The 26,959-nt window shown below is 61.0% G+C and overlaps 1 protein-coding gene across 1 annotated transcript in view; it reads right to left on the reverse strand.

Moving 5' to 3' along the window:
* HMCN2 (hemicentin 2) overlaps positions 1–26,959 on the reverse strand; it is a 130,574-nt gene that overhangs the window by 23,219 nt on the left and 80,396 nt on the right. Inside the window, exons 45-77 of the mRNA XM_053667844.1 lie at positions 26,388–26,669; positions 25,198–25,365; positions 23,994–24,107; positions 23,418–23,504; positions 22,584–22,775; positions 21,539–21,712; positions 21,323–21,436; positions 20,737–20,879; positions 20,260–20,410; positions 19,224–19,442; positions 17,415–17,528; positions 16,844–17,031; positions 16,053–16,149; positions 15,050–15,211; positions 14,797–14,910; positions 13,835–14,037; positions 13,158–13,239; positions 11,556–11,687; positions 9,283–9,426; positions 9,035–9,194; positions 8,808–8,932; positions 8,207–8,390; positions 6,910–7,007; positions 6,201–6,467; positions 5,541–5,731; positions 5,041–5,122; positions 4,815–4,951; positions 4,143–4,284; positions 3,912–4,056; positions 3,024–3,151; positions 2,247–2,403; positions 1,404–1,525; positions 430–594 (exon numbers count right to left, since the gene is read on the reverse strand). Coding sequence (XP_053523819.1) covers positions 430–594; positions 1,404–1,525; positions 2,247–2,403; positions 3,024–3,151; positions 3,912–4,056; positions 4,143–4,284; positions 4,815–4,951; positions 5,041–5,122; positions 5,541–5,731; positions 6,201–6,467; positions 6,910–7,007; positions 8,207–8,390; positions 8,808–8,932; positions 9,035–9,194; positions 9,283–9,426; positions 11,556–11,687; positions 13,158–13,239; positions 13,835–14,037; positions 14,797–14,910; positions 15,050–15,211; positions 16,053–16,149; positions 16,844–17,031; positions 17,415–17,528; positions 19,224–19,442; positions 20,260–20,410; positions 20,737–20,879; positions 21,323–21,436; positions 21,539–21,712; positions 22,584–22,775; positions 23,418–23,504; positions 23,994–24,107; positions 25,198–25,365; positions 26,388–26,669 — 4,983 coding nt within the window. The remainder of the gene's footprint in view (positions 1–429; positions 595–1,403; positions 1,526–2,246; positions 2,404–3,023; positions 3,152–3,911; positions 4,057–4,142; positions 4,285–4,814; positions 4,952–5,040; positions 5,123–5,540; positions 5,732–6,200; positions 6,468–6,909; positions 7,008–8,206; positions 8,391–8,807; positions 8,933–9,034; positions 9,195–9,282; positions 9,427–11,555; positions 11,688–13,157; positions 13,240–13,834; positions 14,038–14,796; positions 14,911–15,049; positions 15,212–16,052; positions 16,150–16,843; positions 17,032–17,414; positions 17,529–19,223; positions 19,443–20,259; positions 20,411–20,736; positions 20,880–21,322; positions 21,437–21,538; positions 21,713–22,583; positions 22,776–23,417; positions 23,505–23,993; positions 24,108–25,197; positions 25,366–26,387; positions 26,670–26,959) is intronic.

A 26,959-nucleotide genomic window follows, 5' to 3' on the forward strand; every position in this document is an offset into this window, starting at 1 on the left:
AGTAGCTCTCAGACTTTAGGATTTTACCGACTAACCAACGAATACATTTAATTTGAATCCGAACAAACTGGCCAACTTTTTTATTGTGATTAAGACATTTTAAAGGTCACCACTACCATCACCTTGATTTCATAAAAGAAAGGAACTTTCAACACCAAGTGTTAAGAACAGAACCCGTTTGGCACAAAGGACAGCCGGTGCCAAGCGACAGGGGGCCGGGTGGTGGCTCACAGGCCCCTCGTCCTGCTGCGTGGCCGTGAGGCAGCACGGCTCTGCCAACCAGCACCGGGGGGCCCTGGGGGACACAGAAGCCCAGAGGGGGCGAGGGGTCTCTCCCAAGTCCTGCAGCAGGGGAAAGGCAGAGCCAGGCCCCATTTTCACTTTGCTCCACCACACAGCTCAGCTCCCTGTGGTTCACCCTGTACTCACCCGAAGGGGAGACCCGATAGCCACTCCCCCGCACCCCCAGGGGGACGCCCGCCTTGCTCCAGGACACCGCTGGGGCTGGCGCGCCTGTGCTGTGGCACGTGAGGACCACAGGCGCCATCGTGGTCACAGTGAAGTCCGTCTGGTCGTCAGCAATGGTGGGGGGCACTGAAACAGGAGAGCAGGCGTGAGGCCCCCCCAAGGTCCACGGGGAACAGCACCCGGGCCCGGCCAGGTAGATGAAAATGGTAAACAGAGCCTGAGACCCTCGGTGACATCAGTGACGAGGGACCAGGAAGGGAGGTACGACAGAGAAAGAACTCGCGTGCACCCTCTCTGGAAATATTTTTGGCTGGGCATGGGGACGGTTACCAACTGCTTTCTGTAGAGACACCAGCCCGGCAGCTCAGGCAGCTGGGAGCTGGCGGCAACGCAGAGCAGGGGATGTGGCAATTAACCTGAGATCTGCCCGTGTCGGCTGGGTGAAGGGCGAAGTAAAGGGTGTTCCCGGCAGAGGGAACAGTGTGTGCGAAGGCCCAGAGGTAAGGAATGAAAAGCTAAACAGCAGACTGGATCCCAGAGAGGCTGGACATGGAGTGAGCTTAACCTGGGGTGGGAGAGGCGTCACTGGAGCCAGCCCACAGGGCACTTTGTGGCCCAGGGTGACACCTTGCATTCTACCCCGAGGGCAGTGGGCACTAGGGGGGAAGGATTTTAACCAGGTCAGATTTGGGTTTGGAACATTCTGGATTGGGAGAAGTCTCTCCTGTGAGCTCACACATGTCAGCGCTGCGCTGGAGTCGGGGCTATGTCAGTGTGGGTAGGGCGAGATCACGGAGGGCCTCCTGGAGGAGGGGGCCCGTGCAGCACAGGAAGGCTTCGAGCCCCCCAGCCAAGTCCCTGCAGGTGAGAGAGCACCGGGGGAGGAGGTGGCTGCCCTGCCCTGGCTTCCTCCTCTGCCTCCGCCCCCAACTCACCGTGGACGGTCACCTGGTACAGCCTGCGGGCCTCGCCCACCTCACTGCTCGCCACACACTCAAACAGGGCCGTGTCCTGGGGGCTGGGGGCTGTGAGGAGCAGGGCGTTGGAGGGCAGGAGCCTGGGACAGACAGACGGACAGAGAGACGACTGACCTGAGACCAGCCAGCGTTGGCCTCCCTGCCCCAGGAATCTAGGAAGTGGGGTGGGGGGAGTCTCACGACTATTTCTCTTTCCTGTATCTGGCCCCAGCTCTGACTCTATTAGTTTCTTCTAGAAGTTTCCACCCCTGAAAGGCCTGGTTTGGGGGTGATTTCCATTTCCACCCTGGTTTGTCTGGAACCCTGAACGTGTCCCGCGTCTACCATCTGCAATAACGTCTACCATCATGACCACATCCGGCTCCCCGGTCAGACCGCCAGGTCTAATGAATGCCTGCTGTGGCCACGGGCCCCACGGCACCTGACATGGCCACTGTGGGCCAGTTAACTGGCAAGCTCCCAGTGGCCACTCCAGGGCCAGCCACATTTGGGAAGTGGGGAGGGCCGGGGTCCAAGGCTCCGCCAGAGGGAACCTGGGTTGCCAAACATGTCTTCAAACAGCAACGGCCCTAGTTTTAAAGGCCACGCGCTTTCTGCTCGGCTGGGTGTCTCAGACGCCCCCACCCCCTACCCGACATCTGTGTGAAGACCCTCCTGGGCCCCCCGAGGCCAGCACCCCAGTTCCGGTGACAGCTTTGCTGAGCTCCTGCCTCGTTTCTGACCCAGGCCGCCCTCCGTGAGGTGGGCGTGCCCTTCCTCGCCCCAAGCACTCAGGACACTCCCAGGAGGACTACTCAGTACCGGTAGGTGCCCTGCTGCAGGCGGAAGTCCAGCTTCTGTCCATCCTTCCACCAGGCCACCAGGGGCTTGGGCGAGCCACTGGCCTCGCAGGGCAGTGAGGCGGGGGCGTAGGCCGTCAGGGTTAGGTCGGAGGGGCTGGGGGCGATGGCCGGAGCCTCTGGGGAGAGAGCAGTGGTCAGGAGGCAGCTGCTCACCACACACTCAGGATGGGGGCGGCCAGGGCTACTCTCCCCTTCAATCCCCCTACAGAAGCAGGGGAGAGGAGGCAGGAGAAAATCCCCTTGGGGACCTCGAGATGGGCTCTTGAAGTTCAGGTAAGGGGCCTCTGCTCGCCTCGGAGGCTGGTGCCCCTCTCACTACCTCTCTGAAAGGAGGCCTCCAGGGCTGTTGTGGCTCCCGCCAGCCCACAGAAGCCAGGGCCCAGCAATGCAGCCTCCCCCAAGGGGAGGGGATGGAGTGGGAAAAGCTCACCAGAGCGCCTGGCTCAGTGGTTCGGAACCCCATCCTTTCAAGTGGGTTACATTTTTCACATGTTTTATCTCTCACTCAATATAGCAGCATAGTAGTGAGTATATGCAATATATATGCATAAAAATAAATGTGCATCTTTTGAGGGTGATGCTAAAGAGCTTTTATTCATGGGCGTTGTTGTCATAAACATTTGGAGACCGTTGCTGTTGGTACCCGACAGCTGGAATGAGCCAGAAACTAAGCAGAGTGTGGCCCGGACCGGGGCAGGTGCTGAAGGCAAGAACACACCTTTCCCCGTCCACCTACCAAAGACCTGGAGGTCACGGCCTTGCCGGTCGGAGCCTGCAGCATTGGACGCCAGGCAGAGGTAGTGGCCGGCATCCTGGGGAAGGACTGGCTGGATCCTCAGGGAGCCCTCGGGCAGAACCTGCAACCTGGAACCGGAAGGAGGGGTTGCCGTGGAGACCAGCACACTGGCGAGACCCTCCCCTGTGCGGGATCTTCCCAGCAAGAGGGTGCTAACTCAGGAGTCCTGCATCTGTGGGGTTGAGGTCGGCGGGGCCACAGCCAGGGGCCCCAACATGGCATCAGAAAGGGCAAGAGAGGCGGCTTCAGGGCTCCTGTGTTCCCACCAGGGCCCAGCCTCGTCCCAAGAGTTGACAGACAGAGGCACCCCCACCTTTCTGAGAATGGCCCCTAGATCTAAGAACAGCCCCTTCCCAAGGGCCATGTCTGTTCTGTGTAACCCCACCCCTAGCCAGAGCTGATTGGACTGAAGAGGAACGTGTCACTCAGGCTGGGCCAATGGAATTCCCTGCCCTGGGAATTTGGAACAGGGGCTCTCAGATAGCTCTCCAGGCTCTGAAGGTTGTGTGAACTGAGGATTCTAACTTGGGGGCCAAGGGGAGTCACCTCTGCCATGCTGGCAGAGAAAGAAGGTATAGAAAATTGGTTTGAGAGAGGCATGAAGCCCCCCTGCTCCCCAGAGAAACAGAATAGCAGCCAAGAGTCAAACCAGACAGACAGACAGCCACCAGGGATTCCCAACACCCTGAACAAACACTCATGCCTATCGCTGGATTCTGAGAAGACCCATGTCCTGAACCACGGTTACCTTCTATTCCAACTGCCCACATAAGTTTCAGTTGATAATCTTCAAAGAGACACCCAAGACCCTCCCCTTTCAGCCCTCACCTGGGGCTCCTGAGATCCAGGGGGACCCCATCCTTCCGCCAGCTCATGAGGGGTTGGGGAGCCCCAACCGCCTGGCAGGGCAGCAGGGCCGTCTGGTTCACGGAGGCGTTCACTGCTGGGGGTCCCGGTTGGATGGTGGGCACCACTGCAGGAGGGGTGCAGAGGAGGCAGGTTCTGGGAGCCTGCAACTCTGAGGGGAGCGGGCAGGGGGGGAGGGGTGGGCCCACTCACTGTGGATCTCCACTTGGAACGCCACACTGGTGCTGCCCGCGGCGTTGTGGGCGGTGCAGCTATAGTCACCACTGTCGGCCATGCTCAGGGCCTGCAGCTGCAGGAACCTGCCCTGCTCTCGGAACTGTGTGTGGGCATCTTCCTGCAGAGCCCCCCAGGGTGGACAGACCCTCATCAGCGCTGGGCTGGGCACCAGCCGAGGATGGCCAAGGAACCCACAGGGCCCGACAGTAGCCCCTGCCCCATTGCAGGCTGGCCTGTATCCCCGACTCGATGCCCAGCTGAGGACCCTCCTGGGTCCTGCGGGAGGAAAGGGGCCCCTTGCCCCTGGAGCTCCCCCCACCAGGTTCACAGCAGCAAATACCCCCTTTCAGGGGCGAGCACAGAGAACCTGAGAAACCAGCCCCGAGTCATGTAGACCAAGTGTAGCTCAGGTCACAACAGGAAGCACACAGGCACACACCCACAGCCCCACGTGCAAATCTGAGCCTTGCCTCTGTGTCCCCATCCAGGACAGGGGGTGGCAGTGATAACGGGGCGGAGAACACCAGGAGCGCAGGCACGCACAGTGCTGGCACTGAGCAGCCCTCAGCCCCCCGACCCAGTCCGCTTGGGGTCTGGGGCCCGAGGGGCACAGGAGGAGGTGTCTCTGGGTCCCCAGCCTGTACCCACCTGCAGCAGGATGCCATCTCGGTGCCACTCAATCTCAGGGGCTGGATCAGCCTCCACAGAACATTCCAGAACCAGCTGTCCCGGGGCCAGGCCAACCACGAAGCGGGGACCTCGGGGTCCAATGACATTTGGAGGGGCTGGGGGCGCAGGGAAGAGATGAGTGATGGACCCACCACTGCAGGTCCCATCCTCCCTCCCTCTCCTGCCCACCCCCTGACGCCCTTACCTTGAACCCTGACCCGGAAGCTCTTCTCGACTTCACCGGCCTGGCTTTGGGCCAGGCAAGTATACAGCCCACCATCGCCCACCTGGGGATGGAGCAAGGTGAGCAGCTGCCTCTGGCCCCAACCTGCCCACCTCCCGACCTGGTTTCCTTCCTTCACAGTGAAGGACCCCCCTGAGTCTGCCTTCCCGCCTTTCCATGCAACCCATTCCCCGCTCTGGGATGTTTCTCCTCTATCTCCATCTCACCCTTGTTAGGGCTCAGCCTGCCTCCTCCAGGAAGCTCTCCCTGACTGCACCAGCCCTCCTCTGGTTATGCCATGTTTGCATCAGCCTTGGCTCTGACCTAGCTGGGAGCCCCTGAGGGGATGGCCCGAGTGGGTCAGTTCTACATCCTTACCCCACACAAAGCAGGAGCTTGGCCAGACCTTCCCAGGCGTTGCTGGGTTCCTCCCATCCCACCCCCGCACCAGACTCACGCCACAGATAATGAGGCAGCAGCACCTGCACAGCCTCCACCCGGAGCAGCTGCCCAGCCCCTTTGCTGTCCTCCTGGCTGCTCAGGGCCTGTCCGTTCTTATGCCAGGAGACGTTGGGCAAGGGGGTGCCCCGGGCATCACAGCGAAGCTCCAAGGGGGTGCCAAGGGGGAGCAACAGCTCTGCAGGCTGGCCTGCGTCCTCGATGTGGGGGGGATCTACAGAGCACCGCACCGTGGGTCAGTGGTGGGGGCTCAGAGCAGTGGGAGCTGGGGTGCACCCCTCCCCCACATCCAGATGCCGGCCGCAGAAAGAGCCGCAAACAGGCAGGTGGGGTTGGGTGGGCGGGCTCCTCAAAACCAGAGAACCTGCAGCCCACCTGCCTGGGACAAGGACACAGCGTGGAGAAGGAACAGTGACGCACATTTCTCTAATGTAAAACAACACTGGAAAAATCTTGTGCTGGACACCTGGGACTTGGCCTCTGCCCAGATTTCAGCGGCTACTGTCCCTGCTCTACATGGTTTGGGGGACAGGACTGAGGAGCCCAGCCCAGGGGAGTGACACATCCTGGCTGCCTGGTCCCCGATTGAGCCCACTCCAGGCCTCCCTCACCACCTTCTCCATCCCCCGTAGAGGCCCACCCCCCTGGCCCCGGGAAGCTCACTTGGGGGGCTGGTGACCCACCCATCACTGTCAGCTGGAAATGCCTCCTCGCTTCCCCTGCCTCGCTCACGGCCACGCAGGAATAGGTCCCCGAGTCCTCAGCTCTTGCTTGCTCCAGCTGCAGGCCGGGCCCCTGTTCGAGGCTCTGGGGCAGCAAGGGCTTCCCATCCTTCATCCACGATACCAGGGGCAGGGGGTGGCCTTGGGCTTCACAGGGGAGAACCACCGGGGAGCCACGGACCACCGCCACGTCATTCTGGAACTCTGTTGGCTCCAGGACTGGGGGCACTGTGCAGGGCAAAGAGTGGGCGCGGGTCATTTCATTCCATGCCAGGTGGCCCTCGGCCCTGGATCTTTGTTCCTGGACAATTCCTTCTCATCTCCAATCCTCAATGTAGACCTCGCCTCCTCCAGGAAGCCTTCCCTGATCCCCCGAGGCCAGGTGAAGTACCCACCCTGTGCTCACACAGCACCCTGTCCTTCCCCAGGTAGCACCAGTCACTTGAACTTGTGATTCTCTCCTTGCAGAGCTGTGTCCTGCACTGACCTCCTGGTGGCAGGGGCCACCCCTGCTCACTGCTGCACCCCAGTGCCTGCCAAGGCCCTGGAGCACCACAGTGTCCAACGCCTACTTGTGAGATGAACAAGTCAGACTGGGTCACTGTGTTGGGCCTTCATTCTTACACCCTAAGGCCAAAGGTCAGGCTGACTCCATGCCCCTGCTCCGTACCGTGCACCTGCAAGGTGAAGTTTCTGTCGGCCACGCCAGCTGGGCTTGCGGCCACACAGGTGAAGATGCCAGAATCTGTCAGCTGCACCTGGGAAATCCTGAGCCCCTCAAGAAAAGGGGCAGAGGGACAGGAGAGAGGCAGGGAAGGGCTTGGTGGGAAAGGTCCCGCCCCGCTCATCTGTCTCTCCGGCTAGCCAGCCCAAGGGCGGCTCTGAAACTCGAACTTGAGCAAGTCCAGCCTCTGCTTCAGCCCCTTTTCTGTGCCCCCTGGTGTCCTCAGAACAGAGCCCCAGCCTCCCTGCCCCCACCCCGCCGCCTCCTTCTCTGACCCACCTCACTGGGCTGCAGGCTTCCTGCTTCCCAGCCAAGAACAGCCCCCAACCCCACCCCGTCTTCTAGACCATTCCTCCTCATCTTCAGAACTTACCAGAGTTGTGCCCAGTGTCTGTTCCCCCACTTTCTCTCGAGCCCCTTTCATCTCGGCCACCCCATCCTGAGCTGCTCCCATCAACGTCCCCAGTGACCTTGCCAGGCAGGGCCCTAACGCTAATGGCAGGACTGCAGTCTGCACCCGCTCCCCGGGGGTAAACACTTAAGTGTTGCTGAATGCATGAAGGCTTTGCTTGTGCACCTTCTTCCAGGAAGCCTGCCCGAGTTTCCTCCACCGCAGGCCAGGCCGTCAGGTACAACCAGACGCCATCCCCCGGATCTGTGCCTCCCCCATTCATCTCTGGAGTTCCATTTGGGGGTGGGGTCCTCTCACTTTCCCTATCATAAAACTGTAGGTTTATATTATTTTTATTCTCAAAAGCACTCAGATGTGTCTTTGAGCCTGGAGCCACTTGAAAGCAGCCGGAGCTACCATGCCAGGGAACTGCCTCGTACGTCCTTTGTCTCAAATCTCCGGAATGTTAAAACCGGGCAAGACAGCCTCTGGAGTGGGCCCAGGGCGACTCGTACCCCAAAGAGTTGGGATGGAGAGCAAGAAAGCAGCGGTCACAACCACTGGGCCGGAAAGTAACAGCACCGGTTAGAACCGACGCCGCCGTGTTCCGGTTTTCTGCAACAACAGCAGCACCTCCCTCCAGCGGGGATGCCCGCCCCCTCCCCTCTCACAGATGCCTTTGTCTCCTAGTCCCGACAGCGTCGGGGCTCCTGGCTGTTCTCATTGATCTCAGCATGCCTGTGCCCCTCACGCTGAAAGCCTTTCATTTTCAGGTTTACAAGCCCTGGCTGCCGGAAGGTGAGCCTGCGGCCTGCCACACACTGGCCATCGGGCCAGCAGCTGCTCCCTTACCTGAGGACGCGGCCGGAGCCATGGAGCTGGGTGCGCTGGGAGAGTGGGAGGGGCAGGCCGTCCTTGAGCCAGCTCACGTGGATGGGTGGGGAGCCCCGGACAGGGCACGCCAGAGTCACCATCTCCCCAGCCCTGCCCACCAGGGGCCCCACGCCCTCTGTACCTTGCTCAATGATGGGAGGCACTGGGGGCGGGAAGAGAGGAAACAATGGGCAATGAGGGGTCTGGGGAGAGGAGGGGTCTTCTGCTAAGGAGGTTCTGGAAGGCAGCCCCAATGCCTAGACCTTTGGCATGTTCCCCCTGGGAAGAAGCGAAGGCCACATCTCCACCCCCGCCCTGCGGCTCCCGTCCTGTCTGATGTCCTGTGTCCCTGGTGCCCCCACTGCACCCCTGAGCCAAGGTGCTGGGTCTCTAGTCGAGGATGGGGTGGAGGTACAGTGAAGTTGCACCTGGCCTGGCTCACGGGGTGGGCGAGACTGAAGCCTGAACCAGGTCTCCTGAGTCACGTCCTCCAGATGCCCAGGGTGGGCCCCGTGACCGCTGGGTCGCTGCAGTCCCCAGACAGGGGGCCACCCACCTCTCCAAGCCCCTTGCTACTCACCCAGCACGTTCACGGCATGCAGACTGGCGTCCTCCCCGGCCGTGTTGTGGGCCACGCAGGTGTAGGCGCCCGAGTCTGAGGCCTTCAGGCCCTTCAGTACCAGGGAGTTGCTGTCCTGGTAGAACCTGGCGCAGGGAGGGAGAACCGAGAGCAGGAGTGTGAGGGTCAGAAGGTGCTGCTGCCTGGGGTGGGGGTGGGGACAGCACAGGGCACAGGCCAGGCCTTACCAGAGGTGGGGGCCCACGCCCCGGCCCAGCGGGCCACCATCCTTCAGCCAGGTCACCTCCGGTGGTGGCTGCCCATCAGCCTCACAGTCCAGGCGCACTTCCTGCCCCTCCAGGACGCTGTGCTCCTGCGTGGCACCTGAGCTCCGGATCCGGGGGGCCACTGCGGCAGGGGCTTCAGTAAGGCTCCAGGCAGCGGCAGGGGCTGGCTTGGGGGTGGGACACCAGGAAGGTGAGGGGCCAACACGTACCCAGCACAGCCACTATGAAGTCCTTGCGGGCCGTGGCCTGGGCGTTCTCGGCCACGCAGGTGTAGGTGCCAGCCTGGGCCGGTTGCAGGCGACTCATCTGGAGGCGGCCCCCACGGGAGACCACGCCGTGCACCACACTGCTCTCTGTGGGACAGAGGGGCAGGCCAGCCTGTCACCTGCAGCCCCACCACCCTAGGTGCTGCATCAGGGCCAGGCACAAAAGTCACATGACTTCCCAAGAAGGTGTCCAGCACCCATACTCACAGGGCTGGAAAGAACCCAGGAAACCTTGAATCACTCACCCCCTTCCTGGGTCCACAGGGAAACTGAGGCCCAGACAGAGGCAGGGCCTCCTCTCATCCGCACCAAGACCTTCCCCAGCCTGGTCTTTGATCTCACAGCCCTTCCCTATTTCCTTCCATTGGGACGTTTCTTCCCAAGGGACCCCACTCCCTTTAGTGTCTGGGGCAGTCCTCTCTCAGGCCCACTCCACTTCCCACCTTCCCTCCAGCTGCACCTCGCTCCCTCCCACTGATCCGGCCTTCCGATCAAGGTGAAGCAGCTGTTCACTGACCCTGACGCAGGCCAGCTAGGGGCTCCCCCTGAGCTCAGCTCAGGCTGCATGCTCACCCCCAGCCTCTAATGCCTGCCCCTTCCCTGTCCAGCCGAGCCTCAGCCCTGAAGCCTCCTCTAACCGGGCTGGCCCAGGCTGATCCACACTCGTCCACATCATCTGTCCAGCCAGCCCTTCAACACCATACTGATCAACTGCTACACATCCAACTGTGAACTTGGCAACCGAAGGTGAACAAGACAGTCCCCGTCCTCAAGCAGCCCCCAGTGCACCTGAGTCTCTGAACCAGGTGCAACCCTGTGTGGCCACCCCAGGGAAGCCCCTGATGGAGCCAGGAGCCAGCCAGCAGCACTAATGGAGGACTCGGCTGAGACTTGAGGGCGAGTGTGAATCGGCCGGGTGGAAGTGGAGGCAGGCCGGGGTGGCAGGGTGGGCGTTTCAGGGAGGGAGCAGCGAGCACTGACAGCTGGAGGCACGAGACACCAGGTACAGACCCGGGGAAGGAAAGCACATGCCGCCTAAACACATGTACATGAATGTTCTCCGCACACGGGTCATCACAGCTGACGGTGAACACCACCCAGGTGTCCACCAATCAGCACATGGACAAAGGGGATACAGCCACAAAATGGGACATTCAGCCATAAAAAAGAATGGAAAAAGAACTTAATTTTGACTTTAAAAATGGATGAAGAACTGACATGCTACAACATGAATGAACCTGGAAAGCAGGAAGCCGAGCGGAGGAAGCCAGCCACCCGAGGCCACACGCTGCGTGAGCCCGTTTACACGGCTGTGCGGGAGAGGCAGACCTACAGAGACGCCCGCTAGGCCTGGTGGGGGAGTTGCGGGGAATGCGGAGTGAAGGGTAGTGGGAATGGGGTTTCACTTGGGGGGATAAAAATGTTCTAAAATTAACTGCGGGGATGGTCTGTGAATATTCTAAAAATTATTCAGTTACACGCCTTCAATGGGAAACTTGTATAGTATGCAAATTATATCTCAATAAGGCTGTTATGGGGGCGTAAGAATGTCTGTGAGGAGCCAGGATCGGCTAGGTCTGTCCAGAGCGGGCAGCGCGAGGTGGGCTGGCCTCTGGCCCCGCAGGCTGTGGTGCAGAGGGCTACGGCCACAAAAGATCTTTGACAAACGACCCACACAGACCTGCACTTTGAGGTCCTGTCTGCCCTGCATGGAGCCTGCATTGGAGGCATGGGGTGGGCCCTGGAGACCTGGGTGGGGCGGCTGCCCTGGTCCTGGAGGGACAGTGGTGGCTGGAACCGGGAAGGGGGTGGGTGGAGAGCAGTGGGCGCCCCCAGGGGTGTCTACTCACCCACAAGAGCAGGGGGCTGCTGGCTGACTGTCAGGTGGGCAGAGAGAGGAAGAGAAAAGGTCAAGACCAAGGCCTGAACTGGGGTGACCAACAGCCAGGTCAGGACACAGTGGAGTTACTGGGAGAGGAGCGGGGAGGGGCCAACGCCAGGCCCAGGGCTGGGCCAGCTGGGTGCTCCAAGGCTGCATTTCCATCTTGGGAGCTGACTGTGGGCACAAACCCCAGGAGCCTTGGTACCCCCACCAGACCAGTTTCCGATGTTGGGATTTTCAGGCTGACAACTCCCTTCAGCTTCCTCTGTCACTTGGTGAAAGAAAGGAGTATTTAGCACTAAAAAGGTAGGAAGGACCCAATGCACTCACTCACCAATGGGCATTCTGTCCTTCAGCCAAGTGACGGTGGGGGCAGGGACGCCAGTCACATCACAGGTCAGGACCAGGGGGCTCCCAGCCACCTGGCTCACTGTCTCCGTCTTGGGGTTCTCAAACACTGGAGGCACTGCAGGAGAAAAGCCAGATTCCTGGAATCTTAAGACTCTGCCCTCCCTTCCTCCCACTCAGGCAGATCTGGGATGTTGGAGGAAGCCCTTCTCTATGGCTAGGAATTAACGTTGTATGATCTGCCATTGATGGAGCTGTGCATTGCTTTATTCACAAATAGAACCAGCAGCTGGATGTTTCAAAACATGTACAAAGCAGTGTTTAGGAGGGGTCCACTTAGGCCAAGGATAGTAAATACATGGCTTATGCGCCAGTTCTTAGCCTATGCCAGGACAGACATCACTAATCAATCCCAGCATTCTCAGACTCAGCCAGGAGGAAGTCATGCAGCCACTATCAGCGGAACAGAGATGGCTATGCTGAGGATGAAATGTCTTTGCCCTCAGAAACCAGACATTCTCTCGTGCCCACAGTTTATCAAGGCAGCCATCAGGAGAAGGGGCTGTGAGCTTTGATCAGCAAGCACTGTATCAAACATTTTTAACAAGGATAGTCAGTGTGGCTCAGGGTCTGATCCTTCCATTGCTGTCCCGGCGGGGAGGCTACTGCTTTGCCATTTGTGGCCAACAGCTGGTGTCCTCCCAACCTGTTCTCTCCATCTCGCACGCAGTCATTTGGGTAGAAACCACATTTCCCAGCCTCCCCTGCAGCTTGGCATGGCCAACTGCCTAAGTCCTCAACAAATGGGATACAAGCAGAGGGAAGAATCTTACTGCTCTTTTCTGCTCACTGGGGGCAGGGACAGGATGCAGCGTGTCCCAAATCCAACCACACGAACAGGGACAACACCCCAGGGGATAGGAGAGCAGTAAGACGGAAGGACCCCGAGTCCCCCAGTTTCCACACGGAGCCCTCACCTCTGGGTTTATGGGTGAGAGAGATGAGTTTCTCTCTCATTTAATCCACCGTAATTGGGGGTCTTTCTGTTACACGGCTAAGTTTATACCCTAACTGACATGACATCTGACGCCGAGAGAATGTGGCCGAGGCTCCACCCCGTGCTTACCTAGCCAGCTACGACACGCTCCCCTCACTCCCAGCTGGAACCACACTTAATCAGATGCCATCTGTATCCCACCCTTGGGCTGATGGGACAGGCCTCTCAGGGCTCAAGGTGGAGGAGACGTGGCCCTGGGCCGTCCCTGTGTCCGATCTCTGAGGGCTCCCATTGCAGTGCTCACGTGCCAGGCCGTGCCCAGCACCTATGGACACAGGGCCCGGGTGCCTAGTGGGCAGGTGCAAGCGTTTAGCTTCTTTCACGGAACATGCACCTGTCTCAGAGGGTCAGTCATTCCACTGAGTCCCCACAGCAAGTCCTGTTCCGATCTCGCTCCTTTCAATTCCAGATCTGCCCCCTCGACACCCAGCACCCCGCACCTCTGTCCGGCCACTGCCCCTCCCAACCTTGGCAGCCCCACGGGCTGCTGAGCATCCCAAAGCCACGCTCGCAGGCCGGTCCCCAGCTTACCCTGGACAGTGAGGACGAACGTCCGCATGGCCTCTCCAGCCACGTTGTTGACTTTACAGCTGTACAGACCTTTATCTGCCACCTGGGAGAGAGACGGCCCGTGGTGACGATGTGCCCAGGGCTGGGCTCACCCAGGTCCCAGCACCTTCCAGAGCAGGGACGCTCCCTACGTGCCAGTCCTGCTTGGCACTGGCCAAGCCTCTGGTCTTCCCTGAGCTTCAAGAGGCTGGAGGGCCCACAGCAGGCGAGTGCACGGACCCCAGACCCCACCCTCTCCAAGCCTGGAAGAAAGGGCCCCTCACTACGGGGATGGAGCCTAACCAGGCGGAGGCCCGGGTGCATTTTAGGAGCAGCAAATACCCCAAACACTGTGAGAGTCTAATCCACACAGGGGTGGCGGTGGGGAGAACTCACTCTCAGGGAGTCAGAACCAGACGGCCTGGGAAAGCTTCTAGATCCCAGGACACTGAGGCAGGTGGGGGGAAGGGACCCACCCAGGGGCGTTCTGTGGGTCAGTGTGGAGCCCTGTGCCCTTCCCACTCTCCAGCCCCTGAGGCTGCTGTTCACCTCCTCAGCTTGGGGTCTTGCAGGCCAAGGCAGCCCCCACCCCCTGCCCACCAGACAGGAGGTGACACTGTATGGCTGCCCATGGCTGCCCACACCACTGGGTCACTCACCTGGGTGTCCAGGATCTCCAGCCTCTGTCCACCCTGCAGAGTCTGGGTCCGCTGCGCCGGGACCAGGGGCCGTCCGTCCTTGTACCAGGTCACAGCTGGCTCAGGGAGTGAGTCTGTCTCACAGCTCAGAACAGCCTTGTCCCCTGCCTCCACCAGGAGCCTATCCTGGGGGCCTCTGGGAGCCTGCCTGAAGGTGGGGGGGACTGGGGGAGGGGACAAGCAGAGTAAGGGGCTGCGGCCCTCCCTGTGTCCTCCCAGCCCAGGCCACAGGGTAGCAGCCTATGGGCCCACGAGGGTCACATGGTAGACCCCACCCCAGGGGGTGGCACAGACCAGGGAGTCAGAGGAATGGACCTGCTGGGTGACCTGGGAAAAGTCCCCTGTCCCCTCTGGGCCTCAGCCTCCTGGACAGGGCAGTGCTCTGGCCCTCCGGGGCTGTTTCCTACGCAGGGCAGGCCCTTGCTGTGTTAGAACCCCCTGTGGGGGTCCCCACAGCCCCCGTCCCTCTGGCAAGCCAATGCTGAAGCCCCACCCCCCGCTGTGAGCCCACAGAACCCTGTTCATGGCATGGTAAGTAAACACACAAATGGATGAACCAGCCCCGGACTAGAAAGAACCCTCCCCTGCATGCTGGCTCAGGACATCTTGGAGCCCGGAAACAGGCTCCATGCCGAGAGCCTCTCGATCAATCAGGCTGGGGAAGGGTCCTCACACTGGGCGCCAGGCACGGGGCTAAGCGCTCAGGTACCACCATTTGGTCCTTATAGCAACTGCCACCTTCTGATGCCAGACCTGAGGCTCAGAGAGGGGGCATGACTTGCCCAAGGTCACAGAGCAAGCAAGCAAACCCAAGTGCATCCAACTCTATAGACCCTGCCCTCCACCACCATGCTGCCCGAGGGGTGTAGGGCTGAGAGCTGACTGTGCAGAGGGGTACGGGGTGGGGGGCAGACAGGACGCACCCAGCACCCGGAGCTGCACCAGCTTCTGGTCTCGGCCGGCGGCATTGAGGGCCTCACACGTGTACATCCCGGAGTCTGACAGCTGTGCCCGGGCCAGCTGCAGTGTGTGGGTGCCTGCCATGGGGGTGGGGGGAAGTCGGCCCCTCGCACCAGCAAATGCACTGGTCCCCAGGCCCACCCCCCCAATCCTAACTCCCTCCCAGACTCCCAGTCCCCCCGCCCAGAGCTGGACTCCAAGCCTCAGTTTACCCACCAGGCAGGAGGAAGACATCTTCTCCCAGAGAGAGGGCCTGGCTGTCCTTGTACCAAGTGACCTCGGGGCTCGGGTGAGCGTGCACATCACAGGGGAGGGAGACGCTGCTATTGAGGATGGCTGTGACCTGCTCTGAGCTCTGGCCTGCGATTCGTGGTGGGACTGTCCCCGTGGCCACCAGGGGAAAGAAAGACACTTGAGAAGGCACCGGGGCGGGGGAGCAGAGAGCTGCCAAGGGAGAGCTGGGGCCTGCACGGCTCCCGGCCCTTCACCGGGGCATCCTCCCACGATGCCGTGAGCAGCACCCACCTGCCCACGGGCTTGCAGACCAGACGGGAAGAGGTGTTTCCGAGGCCACTCGCTAGCTCACCAGTGGCCTGGCCAAAATGCCAGTTCAGGCCAGAGTCCTAGGCCTTTGGTGCTCAGTGCTGGCACCCCTCGGCTCCTGAGGCCACAGCTGCCCCACTCCCGGGGGCAGAGCTTGCAGCCTCCGGGGCATGTATGTCACAAGAATGCTGAGGTCCAGAGGGCCAGCTCTGGGCCGGTGACACTCCCCCACCTGCCTCAGGATCTCTCTGAGCGTCCCCATAGCTGTGAGATCAGGCTAACCTCCCAGCTCCGACACAAGGGGTCAGCCCCATGCCAGGTACAGAGTAAGGGCTTAATAATGGTGCTGTAAGGCCTCAGGAGGGCCATTCCCTGACCATCTCCAAAGTTGCTTAGAATCCTTGGGGGCTGGCCCTAGTGACTAGGCTCCCCAGTGTTCTCTGTACTGGGTGTGGGTGGTACCAGGCCTGGATCCCTGACCTCTGGGTGCAGCCCCAGGGCCTAGGACCCAGGAAGCACCAAGGTGGTGCCCCTTGGGGAGGGATGAGATGCTGTGTCTGCCTGCACATTATAACTCACAGAGCAGGGTTGGGGGTGGGGGTGGCATGCCGGTTCAGAGCCCCAGCCCCTCCTCGGCTGCGGAACCCTATGGGGCCGCCGGCTCAGCCTAGCTCACCTTGCACTCTGAGTGTGAAGAGCTTCTCCGCAGAGCCCGCTGGGTTCTCGGCCACACACATGTAGCTGGCGGCGTCGGCCACCTCTGCCGTGGAAACCTGTGGGCACAGGGACACGGAGCCAGGCAATGCCATGGGCCTGCCAGCTCTGGTCCCCCCTAAGCGAAGGACCAATGGGAGGGATCCCATTGGATCCTGCCAGGCATGGCGGGCACCCACAAGAGCCCCTCAGAAGGCCACCTTTGTCTACACGGGGCACCACTGATGGGCACGCACACCCCATGTACAGCCAGAGCTTCCTTTGACACTCAGGAGGGGAGTGTGAGGCTGAGGCTGGTGATTCCCTACAGCAAATGACATGGTGACAACAGTCTGCTCCAGCCCTGAGGAGGGCTGCTCTATGCCGCCTTGGGGCCCAGGGGTCCTGCTCAGCGGTGTCTGGCTACTGAGTGGCCCAGGCTGCTACCCGAGGTCTTAGGTGCTGGGCGTGGCTCTGTGTCAGGTGTCATTCCCCAGAAGGTGGCCCTGTGCCCCACCAAGCCCTAGGGGTAGCATTCGTGCACGCTCTTCTCAGACGTCACCAGAACTTCCACGTGCCGTGTGTGACCCTGGGCCTGCCAGCCAGGCCCACCGTGGTGGCTGAATTCCATAATTTGGCGGATGGAAGGAGATCCCCAGTGCCCTGTGTGCTCTCGGGCAAAGGACACGAGGACGACAGCTCCTGGGCTCCCGTGCAAGCAGTGCTGAGCCACAGCAGCTGCTGCCTGTAGCCCGAGTCGGGGGACATGCTGACCTGCAAGACCTGCCCGTCGTCCAGGACCTGCCGCCCTGGGCTCGGCGAGAAAGGCAGCCCGTTCTGGAGCCACGAGATGGTGGGCGCAGGATTGCCCAGGGCTGGGCACTGTAGGCTGACGGTGCTGCTGGCATTGACAGTCACTTCCTCCACCAGCTCCTCCGTGTCACCCAGGATCACAGGTGGGGCTGGGGTGGGGGACAGGAGGGTGAGGAGCAGGCAGCCCCAGGGACAGGTCCCTGGGGGGGAGGGGAAGGCATGGAGGCGAGAGCAGCACTTGGTGCCAGGCACTGGCTGGGGCTCCTTGTGCCCTATTCAAGCCCTGATGCAGCTAAGGAATCCAGAGCACAGAGAGGGCTGTGAATTGCTCAAGGTCACACAGCAACGGAGCAGCTCACTTGGGGCTGGAACCCAGTCTGGTTTCAGAGTCCAAGCTTATAACCCCTGCGTGTTAATCTCCAGATACTGCCAGACCAAACACACTCTCCACCATGACCCCCTTCAGTGGGGACCCCCATAGGGCCTGCAGACCTGAGACACCCCCACCCCCGACCCCAGGCTGGCCACTCACTCAGCACCGTCAGCTCGTAGTGCAGCCAGTCCTCGCCCACCTCATTGGAGGCCTTGCATGAGTACCTCCCAGCATCCTCTGCGCGTACCAGGGGGATCTGCAGGACCCGGCCTCCTGCAGGGATGGGGACAGGGGCCTGAGCAAAGGTGAGGAGACCTGTTCTATCTTCTAGAAGGGACCTGGGACACATCACCAGCCCCCCTCCTGCCTTACCTGTGAAGTGGAGGGAACCTGCCTGTCCTGCCCAGCTCATGGGGCCTGGGGGTCAAATAAAGCCCAGGAAGGCTGCTGTGTGCCAGGCCCGGCCGAGCATATTCCTGCTCTCAGACTCTGTATATACCCCCATCTCACAGATGGAAAAACTGAGGTTTCCCCAGGGTACCCAGCGGTGCCGCCTGAGCCCGGCTCCTCGCTGAGGACAGAGGGAAGGGCCAGCGAGCTGGGCAGGGGCCCTTAGGAGGCAAAGAGGCAGCAACCTCTGTGCTGGTTGAGGGTGGGGGCTCCTGGGTGGGGGGTTGTCACCTGGGACCTCTGGGCCCCAGAGCCAACTAGGACCAGCCAGACCCTGGCATTTGGGGGGGCTGCAACTGGTCTCTGGCAGGGGCCAGGCTAGGGTCACTCTGTGTTCACATTCTGGCCCAGGCCGTTGGGGCTGGTGACCAGGGTTGGAACCGGGGGCTCACTGCGTGCAGAGCCAGGGGACAGTGTCACGATTAGGGAGGCCATGGCCACAGTCAGGGTCACTTTTGTGCTTAGGATTGGGAGTCAGTGGCCAGGGTCAGAGGTCAAGGGTGGGGTTGGAGGTTTATGGCTAGGTCTGGGGGTCAGCTGCTGTGGCCGGGATTTGGTTGGTGACTGGGATTAATCTACAGTCAGAGTCAGAGCCAGGGACCAGCATGTGACTGAGCTCACTGTGTACCTAGGATTTGGGTCAGTGTCCAGGGCAGAGGGCAGGCTAAGGGTCAGTCCAGGGGTTTCTGACAGGAGCAAACAGCTTTCAGTAACTGTTCTCTGCCAGATCTCCGAGGGGCCACCTTCCTTTGCAAAAGCCGAAGTACAAACCCCAGAATGACCCTGCCTGTCGGCGTGTCCCTCTTACATGCGACCCACCTCATCTGTCCACCCCCACCCCCACCATGGGCTCCAGCCTGGCAGGACACGGGGCGAACCCTAAGCCGGAGACCGCCGAATCCCCAGTCTGACGCGGTACAGCGCGTGGTGCCTGGAACTCCTGCCAGTTCCGGTCAGGCCTGGGGCAGCCGCCCGGGGAAGCCAGGCGTTTCTGAGCCCTTCGCCAGAGCCTCTTCATTCAAAATCCTCCACACACACACACACACACACACACACACACACACACACACACACACACACACAAATAAAACTAAACTAAAACAAACGTGTTGTTTTAAAAAAGAAAATCAACTTAGATAAATATTTAAAGTTGTGAAAAAACAAGTCACATGAACCACGGCCTTGGACCCCAGGGTGCTTCTGAGCCCTGGAAGAGGTCCTTCCACTTTGGGGGGTCACGAGATGCTAACACGGAAGTGGCTCCCCCTCCCAGGAGGGCGACAGCTTTGGCCCATTATTTCTAGACACTGCAGAGCTTGATGCCCGTCTAGTCCGGGTTTACAAAGGGCAGCGAAGGTCCAGAGAGGCCCCAGGCCCTGCCCCAGGTCACACAGCAAACAGCACCCAGGAGAGCCCCGAGGACCTGTGGGAGGGCCACCGAGGGGACCCGCCCCAATGTGGGTGGGGCCTGGGTCCCTGCCTGCAAGCACCCCAACCTCTCCTTGCAGCCCGGCCTACCCTGCAGGACTGACACCCCATCTGCAGCTGAGAGGGGCCGGTCCTCCCGGTACCAGGTCAGCTCCGGGGGTGGCACCGCGCTGGTGTCGCAGTACAGGTACGCGGGGCTGCTCTCCACGGTCTCCCGGTATTCTGTCACCCCGCCCCGGGCCTCCTCTTCCCAGGAAGGGCTTTCAAAGGCTTCGATGGCATCGCCCGCCTTCAGGAACATGGGGGGCACTGGGGGGGTGGGGATGACAAAGCCGTTAAGACCCGTTAAGACACAAAGCTGAGGGATGAGCCAATCCCGTAGGTCAAGACATTTTAAAAATTCATTCATTCCTTCAACTAGTGTTTTGGTTTGTTTGTTTGTTTGTTTGTTTAACAATTTTATTTATTTATTTTTAGAGAGAGGGGAAGGGAGAGGGAAAGAGAGGGAGAGAAATATCAGTGTGTGATTGCCTCTAGCATGTTCCCTACTGGGGGCCCGGCCCACAACCCAGGCATGTGCCCTGACTGGGGATCGAAACCAGTAACCCTTTGGTTCACAGGCCAGTGCTTAAGCCATTGAGGCACACCAGCCAGGGCCCTTCAACTAGGTTTATTGAGCAATTGCTATGCTCAGCACCCGAATAAGGTTCCTGCCCTCTGACACGCACATCTAATGGACACAAAAAGGCTTCTCTCAATGGGGCGATATTTTTCAGGGGAGGAAGCTGGGTACTGAGCTTTAACCAGTGTGTTTATCGGAGCACATGGGTATAAAGTCACAGGCTCTCAGAACTCAGGGGTCACATCAAGGCGACCTGATTCAATCACCCCATTGTACAAAGGCAAGACTAAGGTCTGGGGGCAGGGGTGTCCCCAGGTCACAGAGTCAGTTCACGGGAGAGGCCAGGCCAGGGGTCTGGGGGCCAGATGTGCCAGGCAGTGGTGAGAAAGGGGGTGGGCAGCCCCCTGCCAGACCACTCCGGGGGCAACCACTCCCCACCCCCAGCCATGCCGCCCCCTGCCCCCTGGCCCGTGCCCCCACCAGGCCCCGCTGGCCCCCACACACCCTGGATGAGCACACTGAAGTCCTGGTCATCCTCGCCAGCCACGTTGGTGGCCACACAGAGATAGCGCCCGGAATCGGAGACCTGCGTGGGCTGGATCTGAAGGAGCCGCCCTTCACCCAGGATGCGGAGCCGCTCGCTGGGGGTCACGGGCTGGGGGAGGGCCAGAGAGGGAGCGGGTGTCACAGACGGAGGGGTACCCAGACGAGTGTTCTTAGATCTTAATAAAGTTTTAAAAATACAGCAAAATGATAGTTTCTAAACCAAATCTGTATAACTTAAAAACCGGGAGAGAATGAAACGGGTAAGCATAGGACTTCGAGACCCGTCCCCTGTGCAGAGCAGGGGACACTAAAGGGGGAGGCGGGCCAGGCCTGCTCTGGGGCCAGGGGCTCCGACTGCGTGCACTGGAAGGCTCCCAGCAGGCCCAGGGGGCTCCGGGGAGGGCACCCGAGGCTGCTCGGGGTTCTTGAGCTCACCCGTCCATCCTTGTACCAGCTGATGGCAGGCGGGGGCGAGGCCCAGCACTCACACTCCAGGGTCAAAGTGCTGTTGACCTTGGTCTTCACTTCCTTCACAGCAACCTCCCCCATGGAGTCATTTTTGGAGATGGAGGGGGGGACTGAAAATCATAAGGGGGTCTGAGCAGCAGGCCTGGGGCAGGGCACTGAGACGCTCACCCTGGTCCCAGGGCCAGGGGTGGGGGGGCGTCACTTAGAGAGGAGAGTGTCTGTCAGTGACTGTTATAGGGCAGGGCAGGCCTGGGGCAGGGGGATTCTGGGGGACCTCGGGGGTCTCAGGCCGAGGAGCCTCTGGCCACATCAGAGCAGAAAGAAGCCAGGACTGCAGAGGGTCTGGGCCGCTGGGTGGCCTAAGTCCTGCCTCACCGTCCCCTCCTCCCAGTGTCTGTGACCCTAACATAGAATGACACAGCTGGCCTGGCTGCCTGGTGACTATTGAAGGAGATGAACCCCACGACAGTGCGGCCCGGGAGCCGGGGTCCCAGGGTTCCCGCACGGCTGTGGGCCCACCCACCAGGCCAGAGCCCTGGAGGCCCCAACTCACTGAGGACTTCTACGTGGTAGTTCTTCACGGCCTCCCCCAGAGGGTTGGTGACCACGCAGGTGTACTGGCCTGAGTCCTCCTTCTGGGCATTCAGGATCTGCAGCCCGTGGGTGCCTGCTCTCAGGGAAGGGCCGGGTCACCCTCAGGCATGACACATGACTCTGGTTCACCAGTCCCTTCCTCCAACCCCCCGCTCCTCCCCACAGCGGGCTTCACCTGGGAGCAGCTGGATGTTGTCTGAGGCCTCAAAGGGCAACCCGTCCTTCATCCAGGTGATGGTGGGGGAGGGGAAGGCCAGCGCCTCACAGATCAGAGAAATGGGGTTGTTGATGGTCACGGTCACCTCCTCGTCCGCACTGTCCTCGCTCGCCCCCAGGATGGTGGGAACCACTGTGACAGGAAACCAGGAGGGTGCTCGTGAGCTCGCAGTCCTGACAATGGGCCCGAGCACGCTGGTGTCTAGCCGCTGTGCTGTTGCAATCTGCACTACCCAGAGGGAAACTGAGGCTCAGGGGAGCCCAGGCAGAGGCAGCCAGACTCGAGTTCCAGCCCGGGTGGCCCCGAGCGCCAGCTCTCCGCCACTAAGCAAGACCATGGGGGGAGCGGGGCAGCTTCTGCCTCTCTTTCCCCAGTAGCCTCTTCCCATCCAGAGAGTGCGAATTAAAGCAGAGCCTTCTTGATCCTGTCCGTTTCCAAACCACGGGACCCCACCCCCACCCCCGGCCCGGTGGAAGGTCGGGTGGGGCAGGGGAGTGGAGTTCCCTTCACCGCTGAGCAGAGCAGCTCTGCTCTCATTGGTCCTAAATTCCTCTCTCAGCTGCCGCAGGGCCCTCCCTGTTCCAGCAGCGACACTTGGAGAAGCAGACTGTTCGAAACCAGTCTCTGTCCTCTCGTTTTTAACCCGTTTCTCCAGCCTAACCAGACAGTCGGTGCTGCACGGCCCTCGGGAAATAGATGCTTCGAAGGAGTCACGTCATCTCTCTAAGCCACACGCCTTCCTCAGTGACATGGGGACAAGCACAGCATCCACTTCCTAGGGTGGTTGTAAAGTTTCCACCAATAAGGCCTGTCCAAATGCCTGGCCTATGATAAACCGTCAGGCAATAGACCCGCTATCATTACCGTTGTTGTTGAACTTGGAGAGGTGCAAACGAAAATAAAAACAGTAGGGCACTTTGTGGGAAGATGTCGGCCGGAGCTGGTCGGCTCGGTTCTCCCTCCCGCGGGCACCCCGTGTGGCCAGGACGGGTCCAGCACTCACCCAGGACGCTCAGCTGGAAATGTTTGGTCTTCTCCCCCACGGCGCTGGCTGCAATGCAGGCGTAGTGGCCGGCACTGGACAGGTTGGCCTGGACGACCTGCAGAAGGGCGCCATCTGGAGAAATGTAGTGGGTGTCTCCGCCAGCCAGGGGTCGGCCGTCTTTGAACCACGTGACCTTGGGCTGGGGGTGGCCTGCAGGCAGAGGAGAGAGGCAGGTAAGACATTTCAGCAGGATCTGACCGGGCTGGGGTAGAGGGCGGATCATGGGTTTTCCATCTCAGTCCAGAGGCCCGTGCAGCAGGGCAAGACACAGAAGCAGCCACCAGGGGTGGCCTGGGCCTTTTCCCAAGTGGTACGACTGCCTTTTCCTTTCCTAGGAGTCAGCAGAGGTGGCTTAGTACAGACAGAAGACAACTTTTTCCATCCGTCCACCTATCCATCCATCTACCCACCCACCCATCCATCAACCCATCCATCTTCCCCCACCCATCTTCCCCCACCCACCCACCTATCCATCCATTCATCCAAACATAAATACATACATCACCTGTCTATCCAGCCAGCACCCACCCACCTACCCCAACCCACAAGTGCTAACTGGAGCCCACTACACCAGGCACTGGGGGAACCATGGTGCCAAGGTAGCTCTGGGGTCCTCAGGGAGCCCAGAGCCCAGCGGGGGTCCACAGATATCACCAGGCCACTGTGGACCAGTGCGGTCAGTGCTGGGATGGAGAACGGAGGGGCGGGGACAGGCAGGCCAGCCCCCCAGCCCCCCCTTTCTGAAGCTGCCTTGTCGCCCTTCGCCCAGCCACCGGGTGTGGCCTTCCTTACCTGTGGCGTTGCACATCAGGTGGGCTGTGTGTCCCTCAGGGACCTTGATCGCCTCCTCCAGGTCCTCGTTCTCAATACTGGGAGGAACTGGGAGAGCAGGGAGACAGCTGGTTACCAACCAGGTTGGCTCACTCGGCTGGACCGACACCGAGCAGGACACCGAGAGCCCACGGCATCTCGCCTCAGGCCGCTGAGCCTTGGTTTCCCTTCCCCTCGTGCCACTTCTACAGGGCCACGCGCTTAACTCAGCTTCACTGCTGGCCGAGGGGAGCACCAGGGCTTCTGGGAGAAGGCCCCGATCAAGGTGGGCAGTGTGGGAGGCGTTAAAAATATTTTCTCCCTGCCACATGGGATTAGTTCCTGCTGTTTCAGAAAGTTCCATGGCAGCCTCAGAGCAGAGGTTGCTGATGAGGCAAAAAACAAAACAAAACAAAACAACAAGCTTTGGCCTGTCCTTCCTTCCTGGGCCGGGCCCCGGCTACAGCAAAAGCCCTTCGCCCTGCCCCCATCCCAGCCCCATGACCTCCAGGAAGGAGGGAAAGGACCCGAGTGCTGGGGACGTGGGGCTGGACGCACCCAGGACCTCCACGCTGAAGTTCTTCCGCACCTCCCCAGCCGTGTTGCTTGCCAGGCACGAGTAGAGGCCTCTGTCCTGCTCCTGTATCCGGGTCATCTTCAGCATCCAGCCGCCTGGGGAGTGGGGAGGGTGGACTCCAGGCACGGCCCCGAGCAGCCTCTGTCTCAAGCTGAGCCCGGGCTGGCCCCCAGGAGTAGGAGCGCTCCAGGCGTCATAATGAGAGTGTATGCATCTACCTCCCCCAGTGCTCCATTCCTCGGATGGGGAAACAGACCCAGGAGGGCGAACAGATGGGTGGAGCCCCTTAGACATTAAGACACACACCCGGGTAAGCCTGAGATGCTGTTTGAAGAAGAAGGACCTGTCACCTGGCTGGCCCCACTTCTGAGGACTGGCTGGGGCTAGAGGGACAGCACTGGGCCTGGCCCGGGTCGGACTGCCCTGCTGCTCTGACGGAGCCTGCAAGAAGGCACCTTCCTCTAAAGACCTGTTGGAGGTGAGCCAGCTCCTCCCGGAGGGGCGCAGGGAAGGCACAGACATGCAAGCGCTGCTGCTCCTGGACCCGCAGCAGACATCACTAGTCGATCACCACTCTCCCGTATCACCCGTATCATCACAACACATCAGGCCACCCCTGCCACATGCTTGGAAGTGGTACACTGGGGGACACTTATTTGCCACCCTAGCTTTACAATAATGGGAACATCCCTGTGGGGAAGAATTTATGGGTCACTGAGGGTGAACCTCAGGGGGCCTTGAAGTCCTTGCGAGATCTGGATGGGACACTGCCTGTTGGGCCTCAGTTTTCCCACTCGTGTGCCAGCGAGAACCGTCACACAGGAACTCTGTGAGGAGGAGGAACACTCAGAGTGAAGGTGCTCGGACCACGGTTTCCGGAAGTTTGTCACCGCTCTGTGGGGGGGCTACGTGAGTGCTGTGAGAACTGTCACTGAAGGGAACCCTGACTCTGTCACCAGTTGCTGTCTGTGCCCAGGAGCGGAGCGGAGCAGGAGGCCTGTTCCCAAACTTGTTCACATCTAATGTTTTCTCTGGAGCCACCACCCAGCCGGTGTTTGGGCACTGAGGGCTACAATGTTTGGGCCTACCTGGCAGGTCAGGGTCGGGTCATGGGCGTATGATGAACAGGGGCAGAAGCAGAGGACCAGACCTCCTCACCAGATACCCTCCTGGCTGGCTCCTCACCTGCCAGCAGGTAGGCGTCCTCCCCAGGGCTGACGGGCTCCTCCCCTCGGAACCAGCGGACCCCCGGGGGTGGCACGCCTGTGGCCTCACAGAGCAGCGTCAAGGGGCTGTGCAAGGCGGCGGTGACGTTGGTCAGCGGGTCCGAGTCTCCGACAATCTCTGGGGGCACTAGACACGGAGAAGCCACTCCACTCAGGGTGCAGACAGGACTGTGTGCCCCTTCCCCAACCCCCGACCGCCTCCCTGGGATCCCCACCCCCCGCCATCGGGAGAGGCCAAGGAGCAGAAGGGACGGGTCAGAGCCGCTCCCACCGAGAGGAGTGAGCAGCAGCCACAGGCCGGCGCCGTGGGCCTCCATTCCCCCAGCCCCTCCGAGGGAGGCCAGGAGGACGGACGTGGGTAAAGCGCTCGGCTCAGTGTGTGGGTGGAGCCAGGGCCAAGCAGGGGGCCTGGGATGAGACCAAGGCGACACAGACGCGTCCCCAGACCGCACGTCAGGGTCCCGTGGGCCTCTGCGGGTCTGACACGTGTGTTCCCGAAGGAGGCCACCCCTCTCGGGCCAGGGAGAGCGGGCGGGTGGCAGGGGGTCCCAGCCGCACTGGAGCAGGACGAGGGGGCCCTTCCTAAACCGACCCCTGCCCGTCTCTCCTATCTTCTCTCCTACCACTCCCGCTTGTGCCCTGAGGTGTACAGCAGGAGCTCCAGGAAAGACTGACATCTTGAGGCTAGCCACCCTGAACCTGTCACCCTCTGGGCCTCTGCTCCACATTTTGGCCCTCACACGGGCACCTGATGAACTCCCACTCTGCTCTTATGCTGCAGCTGGCAGGCCACCTCCTACAGAAGGCCACCCCGGCTTCCCAGGCATGACAGGGCCTGGGCCCCTCAATTCCCCCATTGCATATAAGCCACGAAGCAGGGAGACTGCTCATTTGCCCAGTGCCCAGAACAGAGCGGGGAACAGTGAGTACGGGAGAGCAGGGGGAGAGAAGGCAGGGTCAGCAGGGCTGTGTGAGGCCGGTCCCCGTTTGAGAGCAGCCTGGCCCCCCTGGGGGCCTGCCTCCCGGGAGAACAGGGCGTGAGACTGAACTGGCTGGGCCTTCTCCAGTCCGTGCCCCTGCCGCTCCCCTCCACACTCCCACCCCACCCCACCCTGGCCTGCCCCCCTCCGGCAGGCTGCCGGTCCTCACCCAGCACCGACAGCGCAAACCGCCTCTCGGCCCTCCCAGCCACGTTCTCGGCCACGCAGCTGTAGCGTCCGGTGTGGGCAGCCTGCGCCCGCTCCACGTGCAGGCGCTGACCCTGGTTCTGCAGCCGCAGGCCCAGCTCCGCCCCTACCGGCTGGCCATCCTGCTCCCAGGTCACCCTGGGCAGGGGTTTCCCTGTGACGTTGCACTCCAGAGTGGCCTCCCCGTCCTGGACCACGGAGACCTGTGTGTGGGGCCCCCGGGGGCCAGCGATCTGAGGGGGGACTGGGGTGGAGAGAAATCTGCTGTAGGCCACCCGGCCCCAGGCTGGCCCATGGTCCCCACTGCCACTTACTGGCCGTACAACCTTGGCCGGGCGGCCTCACCTCTCCGGGCCTCCACTTTCCATCCTTATAATGGGGTCACAATGGTACCTCCCCCGCCCTGGGAATCCTGGGGAGAGGCCTGCTGTGCAGAAAGCGAGCTCACGGCCCAGCCCCCAGTCCTGCGAGGGTCTCCTCCCTCGGAAGCGGGGGCTTCCTGGGGCCTAGATGGTCACTGGGGCTGGCGTTCTC

Source organism: Artibeus jamaicensis, unplaced genomic scaffold (genome assembly GCF_021234435.1).
Source record: "Artibeus jamaicensis isolate MK-2021 breed Jamaican fruit bat unplaced genomic scaffold, CSHL_Jam_final contig_471, whole genome shotgun sequence".
NCBI classification, from domain to species: Eukaryota; Metazoa; Chordata; class Mammalia; order Chiroptera; family Phyllostomidae; genus Artibeus; species Artibeus jamaicensis.